At 42.6% G+C, this 19,473-nt stretch overlaps 1 protein-coding gene across 1 annotated transcript in view; it reads right to left on the reverse strand.

Annotated features, from left to right (window-relative positions):
• The window catches only part of fto (FTO alpha-ketoglutarate dependent dioxygenase), a 119,528-nt gene that overhangs the window by 61,862 nt on the left and 38,193 nt on the right, over window positions 1-19,473 (reverse strand). Inside the window, exon 8 of the mRNA XM_062388868.1 lies at window positions 2,139-2,263. Coding sequence (XP_062244852.1) covers window positions 2,139-2,263 — 125 coding nt within the window. The remainder of the gene's footprint in view (window positions 1-2,138; window positions 2,264-19,473) is intronic.

Below are 19,473 nucleotides of genomic sequence, written 5' to 3' on the forward strand. Positions count from 1 at the left end.
TCTACTATATCTTTAATTCCAAACAATGACATTGGCTCTGAGTCATGTGCATAAATGCAAACTTTTTCTTTCACCACGAAGAATTAACTTAACATTGCATCTAGCCATGTGTTTGGTTTTGTGTAAATGCTATCTGTTGACAGCCACTTGAAGGGCTGACCCCTGGCTTTTTTCGTAAGTGGGGGCAGCGGGGGGGTTTGGGGGTAGACATTTAATGTGTGTAGCCCTTTACACACACTATATGTGTGTAAATGTGAGAGGAGCTATCAGGAGCAGCTGGAGTTCAAACGTATTGTGTGGGATGCTTGCCCTCAACCAAAACTAATCTAATCAGTCTTTCACTGCTGATAGACTGCGTCTGTCTGCCCCATGTCGACGACCACTGATCATTTCCTGTCCTGGTCTGTGAAAGAGTTAGACATGGTGAGTAGGTGGTAACGTTGCTTTGTGGGTGGTGGTGTGGAAGATGGCGAGGGGACAGCGCTGATGTTGGGATTGGGGAGGGGCGTTTGCGGTGAGATGGTTTCTAGCTTTCAGCACCTGCAGCTGGAATGCACTATCAGTGCAGGCCCTACATCAGAGTTGTGAGGCGGTGGGCGTCGACGCAGCATAGCAAGGTGTGTGGAAACAGCCTGTTTACAAGGCTCATCTGGATGGGGTATAGCTAAGGGTCAACTAGAGGGGACAACTCCAAACAGAGGGGCGCCACGGAAAGATGAGGGCAACAACACGGCAGGAAGTTCACACGCCTTTCAAAAGAAAAGATGGAGCTGTCAGGCATATCTGGTCTAAAGATTCGGCATTTGGCAGTTTTGCTTTCTCTTGGCTCTGGATGATGTTTGTGTGTGTGTGAGAGTGTGTGTGAGTGTGTGTGTGCGACACTGAGGTAAAATCTGTCGATTTAGACAATAGGCAGTAAAACATATGCAAGTCGAGTGTTCAAATGTCGGTATTTGTGAGTGTGCTTACTAGTGCTGAGAGGGGGAGTGTCTGAGAGAATGAACAGCTAAAATAACATGCTGTTGTGGGTGAGTGTGTGAGGCCCTTCCTTATCGGAATGAACGGTCACTGTTCTAATCCCTGCACCCTCTGCCCTTATCTGGAAGGAAGGAAGTGACTGGGCTTATCCAAGACACACGTGTCGTTGTGATAGCTGTGATAGCTGCCAGGCCCAAGGACCACAAACAAACAGCGACCACACCACTGCGTATCTGTGGAATTCACATCTGCTCTTCAGAGGGAATCTCTGTCGAAGCACAGTGAATGAAAGTGGGACTAACGTAGTGATTCCCGATTAGTTTGTTCCTTTATGTGATCACAGCTGGATCAGTCCCCAGAGGTTTAGTAAAACTTGTACATGAGCAGACACAACACACAATAACTCTGGTGCTACAGAGTACAATGAACAACTACTCTTGCCTGTTCCATGTCCTGTCAGGTCAAACCAAAAGGCATGTTTGCACCAAAGTTTGGTTGTGTTCCATTTTTCTTAATCTGTAAGAGGCTATTAATATAAAAATATTGTCTTCTGTTTTTTATTTGTTATTGGAGGTTGTGTAATCTATTCAAGCTGTAAACCATTCAATCCCATAAAATCATTAAAGTTAATAAAATTTCACTTGAGTAAAATCTGAGTAAAATGTATTATTATGATCTTGCCTATGTTATTTATTGCTTGTGGAATGTTGTGAGGAGATTGTTTAGATTCATTTTCAACAATTGATGGAACTATTTGAAATGTAATGTGATATTTGTATATTTAACCTATAAATATATTTACAGGTGCATGTAAAATCTACATTTGATAAATTATAGACCATATAAACATTTCTGTATTTTCTTTGCAGTTTATAATTTATTTCTTTGTGCAAATCATGGTTACAAAAGTAAGGAAAGTAAAAGTTAACACTTTTTTCTGAGCAGCCCAAAGCAAAATATATGAATATATGACAATGTAAAGCAAAATAATATATAGGAATTTATATATTATGTAAAATCACTTTATATCTATGATGTTTACATTTAGTAAATGTGACTGTGCCCGTCAGGGTCTTACTTTACCTCTCAATCACATCAGTTATTTTTCAGGTCCAATGCAAGGAAACTTAGTTGCCAAAGTTGCTGTTACACTGTGTTACCTGTCTCTCCATGTCTGCCTTTGCTGGTGTCTGTCCGTCAAGGCCGACAGCAGGGTCTCTGCCATCTCCCTCCGTCCCTCCCCTGCACTGCCCTCCTCCTCCAGTGTGGCCAGGGAGAGCATTGTCTGAAAAGAGAAATTCAAAGTAGGAAATAGATGCATTTGCTGAACTGATTCAAAAGATGGTCAAGGCTGCTTTCACATCTTCGTTGTTTGGTCCAGGCCTCAGACAACAGAACAGAACAGCAGACCAAAACTTAGTCAGACCAAAAGAGGTCTCAGATCAAACTGAACTATTATTCGTTTTGTTTGCAGTGTGAATTATTTTTTTGAATAGCTTTCCTACCAATTGCAGGAGGTTTAGATGATTGAAAAATAATCAGGCAGAAGCCTCTTACAGGTTTGCTCATAGTCTTTTCTTCCAATGAAGTTTGACTGAAGAGGATGTTCATTGTGCTTGTAGTAATACCACACTGATATTACACTGGCACACTGATATTACACTGGCAACAAAATTAATGAAGTGAACTAGATCCCCATTCAAATGGAAAGATAAAAATTGTATAAGGTCATAATTCAAAAGGTTAGTTAGTCAAATAGCCGAATTAACAACGCGCTGAGATCAGACGCATTCCCGTCTACAAATGTTAAGTACAGACACAGTCCACGTAGATGATGGCAACAGGTTATACATACAGTATATAAAAAGTCTTAGGTCTACTACCTCAATTGCAATGTGAAACCAAAACTAACCGGAAACAATGTAAAAAACATGAACCTTGGTTCAGACCAGGGTCCAAACCTTCATTTGTGAAAATGCCCCAAATGCCACTTGGCTCACCTTTTTTATTCCAAGTTTGATACAGAAGAAAACAGCTTTCTTCATACAGAGGCTAATCTCATACTGGTTGTTTTACCTCCCGCTGCACACTTGAGCAAGACACATTACTACTTGGCTCTATTAAATCTTCCTCTAAATAATAAAGTGCGCTGAGCGGAAAGACAACCTGAAGCTATTCCCTCCATCCTTCAGCTTCTCTCCTCAGTTTAGAAATTACATAGCTCTGAGCCAAGACTCCATTATAACATCCCTGGGACGGCGACATACAGTAAGTCTAGTATAAAGTCGGTTTCACATCAGAGGACGGGCAAATTACACCCAATATTAGAGTGTGAGTCAATTAATCACGTCCTGCACAGCAGAGTGTAATGTGTGAGTATCCCCCTGTTGAACATGAATTACAGGCCGGCTTAAAGTGTGACGTGGCACATCAGTGCTAATCTGAGACATCCTGGCAAACCTTCGCCTCCAAGTCCTCTGCAGCCTCTAAGCTGGTTGAGAGGGAGTCAAATGAAAAAGGATCTGGCAGCCCAAATTAAATGCAGTGCTGTCAGCCACACTCAAATCCCTCTTTCCCCTCACCGTCTCCCTCTTCTTCTCTACCCTTCACAAACTCGCTCCCTCTCTGAATATCCTTAAATGTCTCCCACCCCCTCCTCTCCTTCTCCTTGCCTCTGAGAAGTGATGGATCTGTAACTCTGACTGACTCTGACGCCTTGTTAAGAACAGTCTCTTCCTGTCACATCTACCAGTCGAGCGTGTTCATTTCTTCCCATTAACAGTCACTCACCTCCCCAGTCATCCAACCCTCTTTTCAAAAAACCCACAATGTAAAGGAACCTTCATTCCTTCTTCTCTCCCTCTTTTTTAATCCCTTTCCGACAATCCACCTATCTGTCTTAATTCATGTGAAGATAGGTGTGACTGTCTGTCTGTGTGTGTTTCCGAAAGGAGAGGGGTGTGATTTGCCGACAGTGTAATATGCTTACTTCTTCCACACCGCACAGGACAGGTGTCAAAACACATGGCGGCGTGTGACTGATTACACCTGACTATGAGGAGACACCAAAGATTACGGTGACCAGGAGGAAGCAGGGTCGGTCGCCTGCCTATGGAAACTGTACCTTTTGGTTTGGATCAAGCCGCGTCCTCCTGGGATGAGTGACAGGCTCAGAAAGTGCCAGAAAGTGCATTCAGACTGTATCACCGTCTCAGTTGGAAGACATCATATTGCTACGCTGGCCATGTAGCAGAGCTTCAGTGGTTCAAGCACAACACTGACGAGCAAGTGATTCGAAGTTAATCTGAGACGTGCTCTGACGCGCTCGCTTCAGCTGTCTCTCACAAAAATGGACTGGGAGCAGAACAAGGTGCAAGAAATGAAAGACAAAACAGACCTTTAGTTTTAAATGGGATGGAAATAACCTCAAATTTCAGCCACTAAAATAATCCAACCATCCACTATGTAGACAGCTATTCTTTTGAAGGTTGGAGCGGGAGCAAATCCCAGCTGACATCGGGCGAGAGACAGGGTGCATCCTGGACAGGAGAAAAACGTATCGCAGGACCAGCACACAGACACAGATTACCATTCCCACCAACATTCACAACTACTGTCAATTGAGAGTCTCCAAATAACTTTACCCCAATGTGTTTAGGCTGAGGGAGAATACCCAGATTTACCAGAGCAAACCCACACAGACGCAGGGAAAAGAAAGACAGACATCGGCCGAGCCAGGATTCGGACCGGAAACCCTACTGCTATGAGGGAACAGAGCAAATAATGCACCTAGTGTCTTATATTTTAAACAATGTATGTGTATATCATCACCTTGTTTTTTTCTATTGCTCAAGGTATTTGTCCCAACTCAATGATGATTAAGACAACACAATAGATCTTAACCCCTGCAAACACACCTCCTCTTCCATTTACCTCCCAGGTGATGGCTTGTGGTTTGGGAGTGGTGTGTATGCAAAAGCCATTTGTTCCCAACCCATCTTTAAGAGGATGTGTGTGCCATTAATACTTGGCATGTGTGTTGCCAAACCTCCTATTTGTGTGTGTTTACATGCCAGAGTGTGTGTGTGTGTGTTTGTCTGATCTTGTGTTTAGAAGAGCCGCTGCTGAGAGAGATCTTCAGGTTTAGCCCCAGGCTGATCCCCAGGCCATTCAGCCACCCCACCGGTTGTTTACTGGTCAAGCCAGGCCTCTGTCAGCTCTGCCCGAACTACAGCTCTTTGTCTGTGGGTCTGTGTTCTCAATAATCAGCCCCCTCTTTCCTCCTATTTACCCCTCGATGACAGTAGCTGTCCTCAGCCTCCACCTCTCTCAGCCTGATGCTGACCACAGATGTCCCCCTGACCCAGGCCACATCCCGAGGTGAACAAGAGGACATGGAGGACCTAGGTGCCCACAATCCCTGGTCCCCAGACCACCAAACTCAACCTTGTCTATTTTACTACAGATGGGCATAAACATTTCTGGTGCGGTGCAGAAGGAGGGTAGGTAAACAAACACGCAGCTATAGGCCTAGGTGATATTTTTGTTGGTGGAGAGTCGGAGTGATGATAGCATTCTAAGCGAAGGCTGGCTTGAGGGCAGCCTGGGGCGGCTCACTAACACCTCAAGCCAGGACTGTATCTTAACACCAACAAGCATCTGTCTATTCTTTCACATAACAACATGTCATTCACTCAACGCAGGGTAACAGAACAGGGGAGATGGTTGATACACTCAGTGCAATATGGGGTACATGCCTTTAAACTTTATATAATATCTGTCACGGCTCACATGATAGCAAAGAAACAAGTGCTCAAAGGGAGTAGGGTTAAAAAAAGATGCATGCCAAAGTGAAGGTTTACACTCCATAAAACAAAGCTACTAGCTGAGCACCACAGTGTCTGAGAAGCTATTAACACCCTGTGAAATGTCTTAGCTGACTTCAGACCAGCATTTTCAGGGGGACCCAGTGCACTCTTTTTCTCACTGGCACTCACTTATATAGGAAAACTTTTTACGTCTGCAGGCCACAAACACTTACAAATCCCCACATTGACCTCCCTTATTTACTATTTCATCCCAGAGGGGTGATTTTTAGCCCAGATTATAGACTTTCCAAATGATGGATGGTTCCCTAGAAAAAAGGCAGGTGTTAAACAAATGCAAAAGTAACACCCAACATTCTAGCCGGTGGCTGATGTTAATTTGCCACCATGGTGCCTCCGCTCCTGCAGTAAGTACACCTCTGTCCATCAGACTGGCAACCTCTGCCGCCTGCCGCCCTGACATTAGCATGTGTAACAGGCCCAGCAACAGGCCATTGGACTCCCCTGTCTCTGTGTGTGCCAACATGTCTGTGTGCCCATATGGAGGCAGGCGTGGCCCTAACTAGTAATGTGTTCTACTGTTTGTGACCGCTGAACTGCCACTGGGGCCTTTAAATCATAGTAATAGCAGGCAAGAACTTGAAACCTTGGAAAAATCAGCTCACTACATAAAAAGTTAAAATGTGTCATGCTTAGGAGCCAATATAATCAATACTATGTTACTCTATAGTGAGTGAGAGATGGTTAAATAAAGTTGTTTTCAGCTGCAGGGGATGCTGTTAATCATGTGGCCAGGACCAAACTGTTCATCCTTTATCTGTACTACCACTCTTTACAGGGTCACAGGTGAAGCTGCAGCCAATCCCAGGTGACATTGGGAGAGAGGCCGAGTCCAGACTAACAAGGGTTGCCGGCGAATTGCAGGGCCAACATATAGAGACAACAAACTCACATTAACACCTACGGTCAATTTAACCTAACCCCAAACATCGGACAGCATTGTCTATGCCATGGTTTCAAACTTTTCCCAAGCCTTGTCTATAACCTCTATCACATCGTCACGATCAGGGGGGATTCACCTTGGTTCCCAGGACACTGACAGCTCTGATGATTTTCATTTTTAGCCATTAGCTAAAAGACCGATTAACATCTAAGAATAACACCGGCTGAATGACTTTGGCAAATTCCCTAATATCCTGGACAGAGAGCAACTTTTTTCAACCACAGCAATTACATGAGATTTGTAAAATGAATTAATCATAGTCCAACATCCCTTGCTGTCATTCCTCCCTCACCTGACTTCCTGTTGCCCATCTTTATGGCCCTGGCCATTATCTCCAGGTTTGAGGTTGAAGCCTTTTCTCCACATCTCCAGACACTCCACTGACATCTGCTGCCACAGATTTTAGCTCAGCCGCTCTGACATCTGATTTCATAGGTCTTAGGAGTGGGAGTTTGGCAGACTCCTAGCTGTCTCCACCCCCCCCCCCCCCCCTAATACAAGAAACCAATATCAACTTGACCGCTGGTGGAAAAAACATCAGGCACCTTGCTCGGGGTAATGGATAGCTTCTGCTCACTGATATAAACAACTGGGGAGCTGTGATCCTGCAGTTCCAGTCTGGACAAGGGATCTGTGTGTGTTTGCTACACGCTACCGCTGAGTTACTTTGCTCTTTGGGGGCAAAACAGACAGGGGCTCTCCACCGGTGGAAAAATTATATTAGTCCGGGAAGAAATAAACCAAGAGCACATTCACCTTTCTGTGACATCACACCTAAAGTCATAAAGTGTGTGTGTGTGTCTGTGTTTTATTTTCTTGCCGTCTGCCTGCTGTCACATGATTGCAGATGGCTCAAAATTGAGGCCTATCTGAAATTCAATTTGCTCAGCTTCCATTACGTAAGATTGGATGATAAAGTGTGCGTGTGTTTGTGTGTCGCCGTCTGCTTGTGTTTGTGTAGGGGAACAGTGAAAGAAAGAAATTGTTCTTAATTTATATAAAGTCTCTGTAAGATCATTCAACAAAATATTTTATTTATGTGTGCAATTGTATCTTTATTTATGTTTGAATAATCTGAAAAACTCTCATAACTCTAATTTTCAAAGAGATTAGATTAGATTAGATTAGATTAAACTTTATTGTCATTGCACAGTACAAGTACTTATACAACGAAATGCAGTTTCCTTTTGATATAATATCTAGAATGGCACTTAGTGTACATACCTCCACCAAGGCCCACTGTTCCCCTTATAAAACATTTAAATTCAATAGATTCAGAGTTTAATTTATATCAGCACCAAATTGCACACATTCATAAATATCAGCCCCCTAAAGAAACCTGTTTTTTTTCAAGATCCACAAATTATTCTGAAAAATCTTTGAGAGTGTTAAAAAAAATTCCCTATTTTTGACATTGTTTAAGAATATGAAAATAAGTTCCTACATCCACCACACGATTAAGAACTGCACAATATTTTAATGGATCCCTCTCTGACCAAAACCACATCCTTATACCAGGTTTTTAGTAATCCGTTTAATTTTCTTTCGTTGTTAATGAATTACTGATTCTAGAAAACTTTCCAAAAGAATTCTATTCAGTCTATCTAGATGTTTTTTAAATGGGAGGAGATTGTGTGAATGTCTTAAAAGAAGATCTATTGATGCCTAATTTTACTTTGTTAGTGTGTGCCCATTTGTGTGTGGTTGCGTCATTGGGTTCTCGCTATCACCGTGGTGATAGACACTGAGGCTTTTCTGCCAGATTGACCCTTGCAAGGCTGCAGGCACCATCAATTATGTCAGCCAGTAAAATGGGCTTCGCTACGCACAGCAGATTATATGGAGTGTAAAACATTAGAAAAATGTGTCTGAAACATCAGAGTAACATGTTTGAAGTAACAAAGAGTCTGGGGGAGGGATGGGTGGGGGCAACCTCACAAAAAGGGAAGACCCCTGACAAGTGATTTTGTTTGAAGACATTGTAACACACACAAGTGGGCAGGGACGCTTTCTATGGCCCCTCGAGCTGTCCATCTTCTGGGCCGAATACAAGCCGAATGGGAGGACATATGCTTTCCACGGGGTCAAATGGAGCAGAACTCGCAGGCTTTTGTGGCGCTGCCTTTTGGTGGAGAGAAGAAAAGGAAAAGCTGTTGTCGGGTCGTCGTCCAGCAGGCCCACAAATATCACATAAAAATTCACCGGTCTGTTTCTTGCTGAAGCTTTTGTCTGTGTCTCATGATCTGGAGCATGGATCCAGTTTGCCATACTGGCTAAAGCACATAGTTCTCAGTCTGAATGAGCTCTCCAGAAGGCTGGGGCAGGACACATAGACAGACACACACACACACACACACACACACACACACACACATAAACATTTGTTCAAACTCCTCACTGGCCTGGCAAGAATGCATCATCCATCCATCACAAGAGAGCTTGGAGAGGTGCTTTGACTCATTCAGGACAATGAAGACAGAGCTGGACAGAGATGTCTGCGATGAGCGTGACACTAAAGCACCTTCTACTCTGTTAAAATTCCCTTTCTCTCTTTCAGTGTATGAAAGCTGAGTCTAGATTCTCGCTCTAGATAGCAGATTGTGATCAGCGCCTCACTCTCCTGCCAGTAAAAAGCTTTTTGCTGACTGGGGCCAAAGCCAGCCCTAGAGTTACAGTGTAACATACACACGCTGCACCATACTTCACGTCTTCAAAAAATGCTAAACCAATAAAAAGGGTTTCCATCCATCTAGACACGCTCCCATAGAGCAGTTGAGTTTTTTTGAGGGGGTTGGAGATATTTACAAAGTTTTGATTGACTACAAAAAAGTCTGAAGTTTTAGTGATTCTCCAAATCTTTGCATCTGCCTGAAGGCTGCTGTGGTGAAACCAAACAAGCTGTTGTATGTCTGATCAAACATCCGCGGTGAATTAGAGGCAGCATATGTCAAAAGCAGGACAGAAACTGCACAAAAAAAAATACATATTCAATAAAAGGAGTTGCGTTGGACAAGCAGACAATAATTTGAGATCAGTTTTGTTTCTAATATTATTCCAGAATGCAATTCCGTGAGCTCAGTTATTTGTTTAATATAACATCAATACTCATGGATAACAAATAGTCTCTTTTGCATCATTATTCCTCAATAACAGGAGTATGTTTAATCTGCTGCTTCTCTATGGATATTGACTAGCAGCCCCCCCCCCCCCTTTTCTTTTTGCCTTATACAATTCTCTCCCCACTACATGGCTCTGCAGTAATAGACAAAGGCACACACCATGAAGCACTAACATTTAACTGGATTATGGACTCACATCCTCTATAAAATGCTGTCTACTTCAATCTGGCAAAGACGTCACAGACACTGGCGGTTTTTACATTCACCGCCACATGTTCGACACAAAGCATACATGCTAGAAAAAGAAATGCCACTGAGGAGTATATCAGTGTAATCTAATTAATTAAATGGACTTAAAAGTGAATTCACTACATGTCGGAGTGAGTTACATCGTGTACCTGACAAGAATAAAGCCTCTATGGTTATGTATACTGACATCATTGTTTTTCTTTCTATTCATCATTTTCATGACATTTTTTGTTGGCCCCAACTATACTGTTTTGTTTTGCTGGGTATTGAAACTTTGGATCAGCATTTGAACGCAGCCCCTGATGACTTCACACATCGTGTTCAGAGATGAGGTAATGTTTTTAAGTTTCGCTCCGTGTTAGGCAGCAAATGAAGAATCCTGATATGAGTGACCAATACAAACTGTGGAAGGAAACAAACTGCCATTCCGCTAACTGGCTAGCAGTGTGTTGTTCCTTCATCCTATAACCTTGAACAACTTTGGAGATTTCTCTGGGTTTAAACATTGATGGATATTGTAATGATGATTGTTTACGTGTTATATGTTCAACAGTAAAGAATTAATTTTAAAAGGTTTTAATACACTGTTGTTACAAGAAGAAGAGGTATGTTGAAGTTACTCAAGTGTTTCTAAACAACATGATTTTCCACACATTTACAAAGTGCCCCCTACCCACTGTGTTATGTATGCATGTACATGTGATTGCTACCCACCCAGGGAGGCTGATGAGAGCGGCTAAAGGGTGTTTATGAGACTGTTAGCCAGGAGAGAATGCCGCCCTGCAGCTCATACCCAAATAAAAGAGCCATTTATTACATCCAACATGACCCTCTCATTACACACAAATAGGAATTAATGAGCGCTATATCGGGCGCTCCCAGTGGAGTGAGGCGGGGCCCGCTAAAGGACTTGCGTTAATTACACTGTCCTACATCTCACCCATTTAACACCAGCCATCAGATCGCACTATCTGCAAGGGAAGGATAAAAGGGTGGAAGAGTTTCACGACCTGCAGGGATGGACACTCTCAGCATCACCAGTGTGGTACAGCCAGAAGCTTTGTATTTTTAAAACAACATCAAAGTTAGAGCTGATTACTTGAGTAAAAGTAGGTAAGTACCTTCAATATCAAAAGTAAAATCAATTGCTAAGTTTTACCTGTCTGCTCTGAATGGTTCAATGGACCATTTCCCCTCTCAATAGTGATCACAAATACAAATGAAGAACGCTTACATGACAAATGTACCTAAGTATAGTAACTAAGTAAATATACTCTGTTACATTCCACCACTGGCAGTTACCGTGTGAGTGGTCATTTAAAAGTTATTACCCAAACAATCACTCAGTTACAGAATAATTACAGTGGCTGTGCTAACACCTGACTAAACAATGCAATTAATGATTATAACAGACATATGGGTGTGTTCACTTATCATTACTATTATTAACAAAGATTAAAAGAAACTAAACAAACATTTGGAGAGAAATTACACATGGAAGAAAACACACATTCTGTTTGATCTCCGCTAGGTTACCCTCCGTATACTGTACGTGGCTTATACTCAGACAAAGAAAGTACTCAAGCTCACAGGACGTGTCTTTCCTCCCGACTCTACTCACATCACCTTGTCTACAGCCTCCGCTTTTTTTCTCCATTCTGGTTTCACTTCAATCTTCACCGTTATCTCTCTGCCCCCCCCCCCCCCCCCCCAACCCCACACACCTCGGTTAATGCTCCAGCCCCCACCTCCGATGTTTTCATCTTTGGTGCGCATCCTCCACCTCCCCCCCAAAGAAATTATACAATCATCATGAACAATCTTTTCCCACATATCTTCCTCTTCTTTGCATCTCTTCAAGCAAATCAAACAATTTTTACACCTTCTTACCATCAGTATCGCCCCATTCTCTGTGTTAATTGTATTGAAAGGTGGCTTTATGTACTCGAGCACCCCGACACAAAAGATGCTCCTGCGTCTTTCAAGCATTACAGAGGCGCTGGGACATCAAGTGCAAAATTTGAACACAGAGATGATTATGGATTAAATCTTGTTCGCCGACATGTAAAGTGTGAATCAGTAACAAAGCCATGTATGACTTTGAAGCTGTGAGCCTTTGTCTACCAAAATACTCCAATTGACAACAGACTAATTAATTAAGTTTGTTGTACATAACGTCAAGAAGTTATATCTACACAGCTGCTGAATGATATATTAGAAAAAAAATCTGCTTGTTTCCAATTGAGGTAATTTGATTTATTCAGTGCATTTTTACTGAGGTTTTTGAATACAACTGTGTGAAATACTATTTTCTGAAAATTCCATTTTACAATGGCTTTACTCTTTTTTATTCCTTAATAGGTTCAAGGAGGGATAATTTATCTATTGTTCACTTTGAGAAAACTACACTGGGGTGGGCTGTTTTCATTTTCATTAATCGCCTTTATTTATTGTTTCACTGTGTGTGGGGGCGATACGACGTCCTCGGAGACTGTGACTGTGATTAGGGGCTGCGCGAGTAAATGTGAAATGAATGTGAGTTGACCTGCAGTTACCCAAAGGAGAAGGATATCAACAACAGGCACTGACAAGGATCCAGAATCAGATTCACATGGTTTTATTAGAAGTGCATACGCAGGGTTTGGAGTTTCACAGCTTTTTTAATTCACTCCCTTTTTTAGAGCTCAGAATGTTTCAATATGTGTATGAATGTTTCTGAACATGATCTATATTGAAGGCCATGTACTCAGTATTCAGTAGGATGAATGCTGCAATAACATGCTATGCATTGAACAAGACTAGAAGTTACTCTCTTTGTGACAAAACAATGTTTTTTTTTAGTTGTGTTCTTTAACTTCCCTACTTTGACACGATTCCCGGAAAAAGTAAACAATTACACCTGGATCAAAGTGCTGGAATAATTATATGTCAAGAGCTGGTTAGTAGTAATGTCTCCAGTCAACTATAAGAGGGCTGGGCTTGTGTGATGCTCAGAAATCTTCTCTTTCATCTTTTTATACTTTCTCCCCCATCAAGGCACTATTGCAACTCACAAACACAAACACACAGACACACACACACAAACACACATTCCAGCCTTGCATCTCTCTCTGTTGGTATGACACAGGAAGAAGCCGGGCCCCGCAGCCAACCCCGCCGTCCACACTGAATGCGATTAAGCTGAGCAGTGATTAATCTGTGCTGCCCCATAATTCCTCTTTACTACTTTAATGGATGTTATCTCTCCTCCTCTGAAGGCTTATCTTGCTGATCGGGGCCAAGGAAGACGAGAAGGAAGAGGAAGACGAGGGGGTGGCCCTGTAGTAGAAGGGAGGGGGGGAAATCAAACCAAATCCATACAGAGGTAAGTAAATGAATAAGTAAGTAAATAAATAAATGCGGGGATTGAGGGAGCTGCTAAGAGGATCAGGCAGATCAGTCTCTGTAAAGTGCTCATTTGTTTTCTAAGAAGACGAGACAAGCCGCCTTCAAAGCCCGCTGATACAGTAAAAACGCTGTCAACATCACAATTCACAGACAAACAAAATAAATTATCCAAACCACTGTCAATAAAACTCCCCACCTCCTCACTGTAGAAACGAGGTGTACTCCAACCATTGGCAAAAAGACAAAAAAAAAAGAAGAGGGACTTTTCGATGAGCTCATTCTCTTTCCTACGTGCCGGTTAAACAGTTGCATTGTTTCATTCCACTCGATTATGAGTCAATGATAGCAAAGTTCCTCTGATACATTCCAAATCCAGCCATTCACCGCACGGGAACAAGTTTGCTCAGGCCTGACTCGACAGGAGGAATGAAAACGCAACCTTAGGTTTTAGGAACAAGGTGCTACATCCTGTCATTGAGAAATAATTACACACTCGTATGAGGCATCATTTTAATCATTTTAAATGAGATCGTGCTACACAAGGAAATGTACCCAAGGAGATCAAATGAACTGGCACACTCTAAACTATGACCACAAGTGCAATTATGACTGGCAGCGCAGACTCTGTGTGTGTGTACATATTTGCGCACATTTCTATGAACCACTTTTATTCTAGGATGCAACATTCAAAAGTAACTGAATACTGTAGTACCGCGATGTGCAGTAGCTTCAAAATAAATCCATGAAAGGAGGCTTACAAAATCTAATTTTCAACTGCAAAACTACTCCCCGTCAAACTTCCATGAGTCAAATGAAAACACCACAAAGTTTCTTTTAAACTGTGTGTTTATTATGAGTGTGTCTCTTTCGCTGTTTTTGTCCTTCCGCGTCTTTGTAGGAGTCGGCGGAGGAGTGACAGGGTTAAACCTGTTCATCGCTCCTCGTCTTTTTCTTTTTTTTCCCTTCCTCCGCTCTGGCTTACAGCGATGTTGCAGCGAGATTCTGTCATAGACAAATCTCTGTGGGATACCATTCACCACTAGTGTACATCTTTAGGTACAAAGCTGCGGGCTGCATTGGCTCCAGGTAACATAAACGCTCCCTTCAAGCCACCGCGTATCTGCCCATGAAAATTCTCTAAAGGGCTTTAAGCATTTACGCAGAACACTATCAGGCACTGCCGAAAATTCAGCTTACCCTGTTGAATAGGGACTTCAAAGAGAATTGCAAATACCTTTGCACCGCTACATTTTCTCCCTTCTCCGTCGCTCCGTCTCTTCCTGCTTCTTTTCATTTTATATTTCCAAGCACAAGCTGCTGCATGATGTAAAATGTATTATCAGCCATATATTTCCTCTTTAAATGAATAATAACAATAATCTTTGAGTAATTTCTTTTTTATACGGCTCTGTCTAAATAGGGCAAAGCAAAGCTAGCTAATATAGAGCTGCGGGTAAACAAGGCCGTGCAATAATGAACGCGTGGATTAGGCCTCTAGTCTATGTTGTGTGATAAGGAGAAACAGCTGCTGGAATCCAGGTAAGAGCACATATTGACTGTCAATGAAGGATAAACTACTGTGCACTTCTACTCACTCACACTGTGGACATACATATAAAGTTACATGTACACAAACACACACCTGCACACACTGCGTGCTTAAAGAACCACAAATAATTGGAATACAGGAAATGTATAAGCCTATTTGCACAGTAAAGAGCTTAAAATGCAAAACAATATGTTGCATAAACAGTGTGATTGAATGTAAGAGATAATAAATGGCTTCATAATGAGCAATAAAAAAGGGTCTTTAAACAGTTTACTGCTTAGTTCACACTTATAATTAATCTGGGTTCCATGTGTGCATATAAAGTGGGTATAAAACTGACTGTGCAAGTAAAGCAGCGAGAGGGAGAGAAAAATACGGCGAGTAAACATCTGCAACATGATGCTTAGGCCTCGCTGGACAAAATGTGCCCCCCCCCCCCCCAGCTGGACCGGCCTGGAGAGCACACCGAATAATACATTACAAAAAATTGCTCCCCAGAATTATTTACGGCGCAACGCACAACAGACGCCATAACATTTATAATGTTTTACAAAGCCATCAAATAAGTGGAGAAGGGATTAATTGCCCCGGCCCGACCTTAAAATAATTATTTTGAGCGGGGCAACTCTAAACTCCAATGAAATTGATACACTTTGATAATTAGATTCTTGGCACTGACCCGCTGAAGTCAATAAAGGTTATTAAGGCCAATTGCTGTCTAAACGCATTACGGGCAGGGTAAACTGTCCGTCGGAGGCCCCTGCTACTCCAGCGCCAATATGATAATCCATTCTCCGTCCTGGGGTTTCTTCCCCTGCGCCTGTGTCTCCACTCTGCCATACAAAACCAGATTGGATTCGCTTAACCTTTCCAGGACTTTGATCAAATGAGCTCACACAGCAATAACATTTACATTGACCCCCCACCCCATCCCTCCTCCCCCCTACACACACACACACAACCTCTCTCTCTCTCTTTTTTTTTTCTTCCTCCCTGTGTCTGCTTCTACAGTCTCTCCCTACAGCTCGCTATCCCTCCCTCCCTCCCTCTCCTACCGTCTCCCAAGCACCCTCCCTCCACACGCGCCGGGTCAATAACCTAATCAGCTATCGATGGCGACCTGGCCAGGCTGTGTACAATTGCAGTGCAACCCTCCTCGCCGGCTCAGATTGTTTGCAAAGACTGTTATTAAAGGGAGGGGAGAAGATGAAATGGTCACCAAGCACATCCTTGCACACACACACACACACACACACACACACACACACACACAGGTATGCATGAAAAAGCCATGCAGCCTCTGTTATAAATCAGAGGTAGGTTTAGTCACATAATGAGAAAATAAAAGTGTGTACGGCACATATTTGTGTGTGTGTGTGTGTGTGTGTGTGTGTGTGTGACCAAACCATTGGAAAACAGGGAGTGACAGGCCGGGTGAACAGAGTAGAGGAAGACATGGCCCCGATACTACTTCCTGTTTTGTACATTTTGAATTATACAAATGTATTCAACGGAGTGGATCCCATTTATTATGAAAGTAGATTAATTTCCTTGATATGTGTTGAAAAGAATTCCGTCTCCAAGGCTCGTTCTCCTGTCAAATAAGGGGGAAAGTGTGAGGGAGAGACAGGGAGATGTGGCGGGAGAGTGGAAGCGAGAGAACAAGAGGAAGAAAGAACATAGAAGAGAGAGAGAAAGAGGGAGACGGAGTGCACTGAAATCTCTTTGCATCCGTGGTGGCTTTTGAAGTTGCGAGATGAGCAGCCACAGAAGTCAGGAAAGTGACAAATTAGGGAAAAAGCTGTACTGTGCAAGCAGAGCTGCTAAATCAATTAAAGTCATGCAGAGTGCATACATTAACATCACTGGCACGCACACACACACCCACACGTGTGCACAGACACACACACAGGTGCATGCACACACAGGACAGGGAGACGTAAAATAAATAAGAGGGAGATGTGCTCATGGGCTCGCTTCTGTCGCTTCTCCCCCACAGTGAAAAGAGGAAAAGATAAAAAAATACCACACCGGTATTTAAAATATTCTGCATAAAGCCAAGACTCTCTGTCTATTGTCAGTCACACAGGAGCTATTCATTGTTGCTAGTTTAAAGAAATGTCACTATTGTATGATAGCCATGATAGCAGCGTCCTGAGGGAACACAAAGCTGAGAAGCAGGCAGGTCTAAAAGGAGTCCAGCACCCTGAATCAAAAGGGAAAATAAAACCTTTATGTTAATGTTCTTTTTCCACCCCTCCAGAAAAACAACCTTTAACTTAAATACACTAAAACCCCCACATTCACACACACACACACAGACACACACACAATACCTTTCCCTGTACCTGGGCTTGAAATCGATTCAGAAGCCCCTACTTTTTTGTGTCTATCAGGGAACCACATGAATTCATGAGGTACCAAAAAAGAGGCGCGCGAGCCAGTGGACTTGTTTTGTTTCGATTTCCTTATATATTTATTTATGTATTTTATCAGAATGTCATTCAAATGGAAGGATAAGCATTTGCATGACAACAGGCTGAGGAGCAGAGAGGGAGCCCCAGGGAGAGACAGTATCCATAAACAGGAGCTGGTCCCCCCACATTGCAATATTCTCCGCACAGACTAACAAACGCATACATAGCCCTGCGCATCCCACAACACTGTGTGCTAAATATGACAATAAAGAGGGGAAGGCTCCACTGTTTGTATTGCTATTTTAGCAGGATAAAACAATAGGCTGTTTTATTGGTACAGCGCAGTGTATAAAACAACACATTTTATAAACTCTATTTAAAGAGACATGTATTTGTTATTTTAAAACAACCCGTGGTGATATCAAATTTGACAAAAATAGTGCTGTATTAAAATATCCTCTGCAGGCATGAACAGAAAAAAATCTAAATAAATAAATGGCAAACAGGCATCTGCGCCGGGCGGGTCACTCGTATTTCAGTAAATTACACTGCGCTGTCAATTGCCAGCTTCCGAATGTAAAATATATGCAATAAAATAACGCAGAGAGGAACCAACATAATTTAAATAACTCAAAGTAATTTAGAGAAATGTGTTTTAATCTGGCTGCAGAGAAGCCACAGCTATCAAAAGCTCCAAAGGGAAAATCTATAAGTCAGTCTATAAAGTGCTTTTCATCAGCGTATCAGGGGTCGATGCATGTATGTAAATATTGCTTGCCAGAGCAATAATGTTGTCTTTCATCACAATAGTGAATCGTTACATTTATGCGCTCACCAGTGTATTATTTTCTACACAGGTTCAATAAGCATTTCTGCAGGAGACATTTACTTGATATTGTGCGGTGTGACACAATGCAATTAATAGAGTAATCAAATAACTCAGACTGTAAAATGAATGCTGCTATAAACACATAAAAGTAATGTAAAATGTAAAAAAAATAATAGTGTATTTGCAGACACAGGATATATAAACATATTTAATAATTTTTATTGTATTCACTTTTTTCCACAAAAGGCACATTTTTCACTTTTTCTCTGCTCTATCTTATAAATTCTGATTCTGAATTTCAGAAATCAACACGTGGACACGTTTGGACGTTCACGCAGTGTGGCTTCGCTCGCCCGTAAAACCGAGACGCAGCAGCAGAGCCAAAGACCTCACATCTCGCTGATGCCCTTTTCTAAATACAGGTCCAAATCACACACTTCATCTGGGCCCGGAGGTGGAGCTCTAGATGAGTTTAGCCCCTGTCTACTAACGCCCCCCAAACCCACCCGCTGCCAGGCGGTTTGACTGAGAGAGAGGGAGAAAGAGAGAGGGAGAGACTATGACTAGAGCTGGGCAGTGTCAGCAGCAGCAGCAGCAGCACTGTTCTCCAGTCCGTCTTTATCCCCGCCTGAGCATTAGATGTGATTACTGCTCAGCACTCGACACTGACAGAGACAGAGAGCTCCCAGAGACAGCAGGAACGGGCGAGAGACATAAAGACACATACAGAGGAAGAGAGAGAGAGAGAGAGAGAGAGAGAGAGAGGGAGAGAGCAGGGAGGAAAAAAGGAGCCCAGCTCTTTCGCTCCCTCTGCCGCTGCTACAGTGATACAAGAGTGCCCCCTGCTGCTTCTGGTGTCTGGGTGTTAAACACACACACACACACACACACACATGAACACACACACTCTGAAATCAAGCTATGAAAGTAGGATTGCGTAGAACGCGTGGGGAGGGAGAGAAAACGAGACCAAGCATGTATCTGTGTGTGTGATAGTGTGCTGTATATGTACTGTGTGTGCGCGTGTATGGCACATATGTACAGCACAGAGGAGTGAGTAAGATGACTTAATTATAAATCTGACATTACTAAGTGATTCCTTTTCTAACTAATAGC

The sequence above is a fragment of the Platichthys flesus genome, chromosome 1 (genome assembly GCF_949316205.1).
Source record: "Platichthys flesus chromosome 1, fPlaFle2.1, whole genome shotgun sequence".
Classification (NCBI taxonomy): Eukaryota; Metazoa; Chordata; class Actinopteri; order Pleuronectiformes; family Pleuronectidae; genus Platichthys; species Platichthys flesus.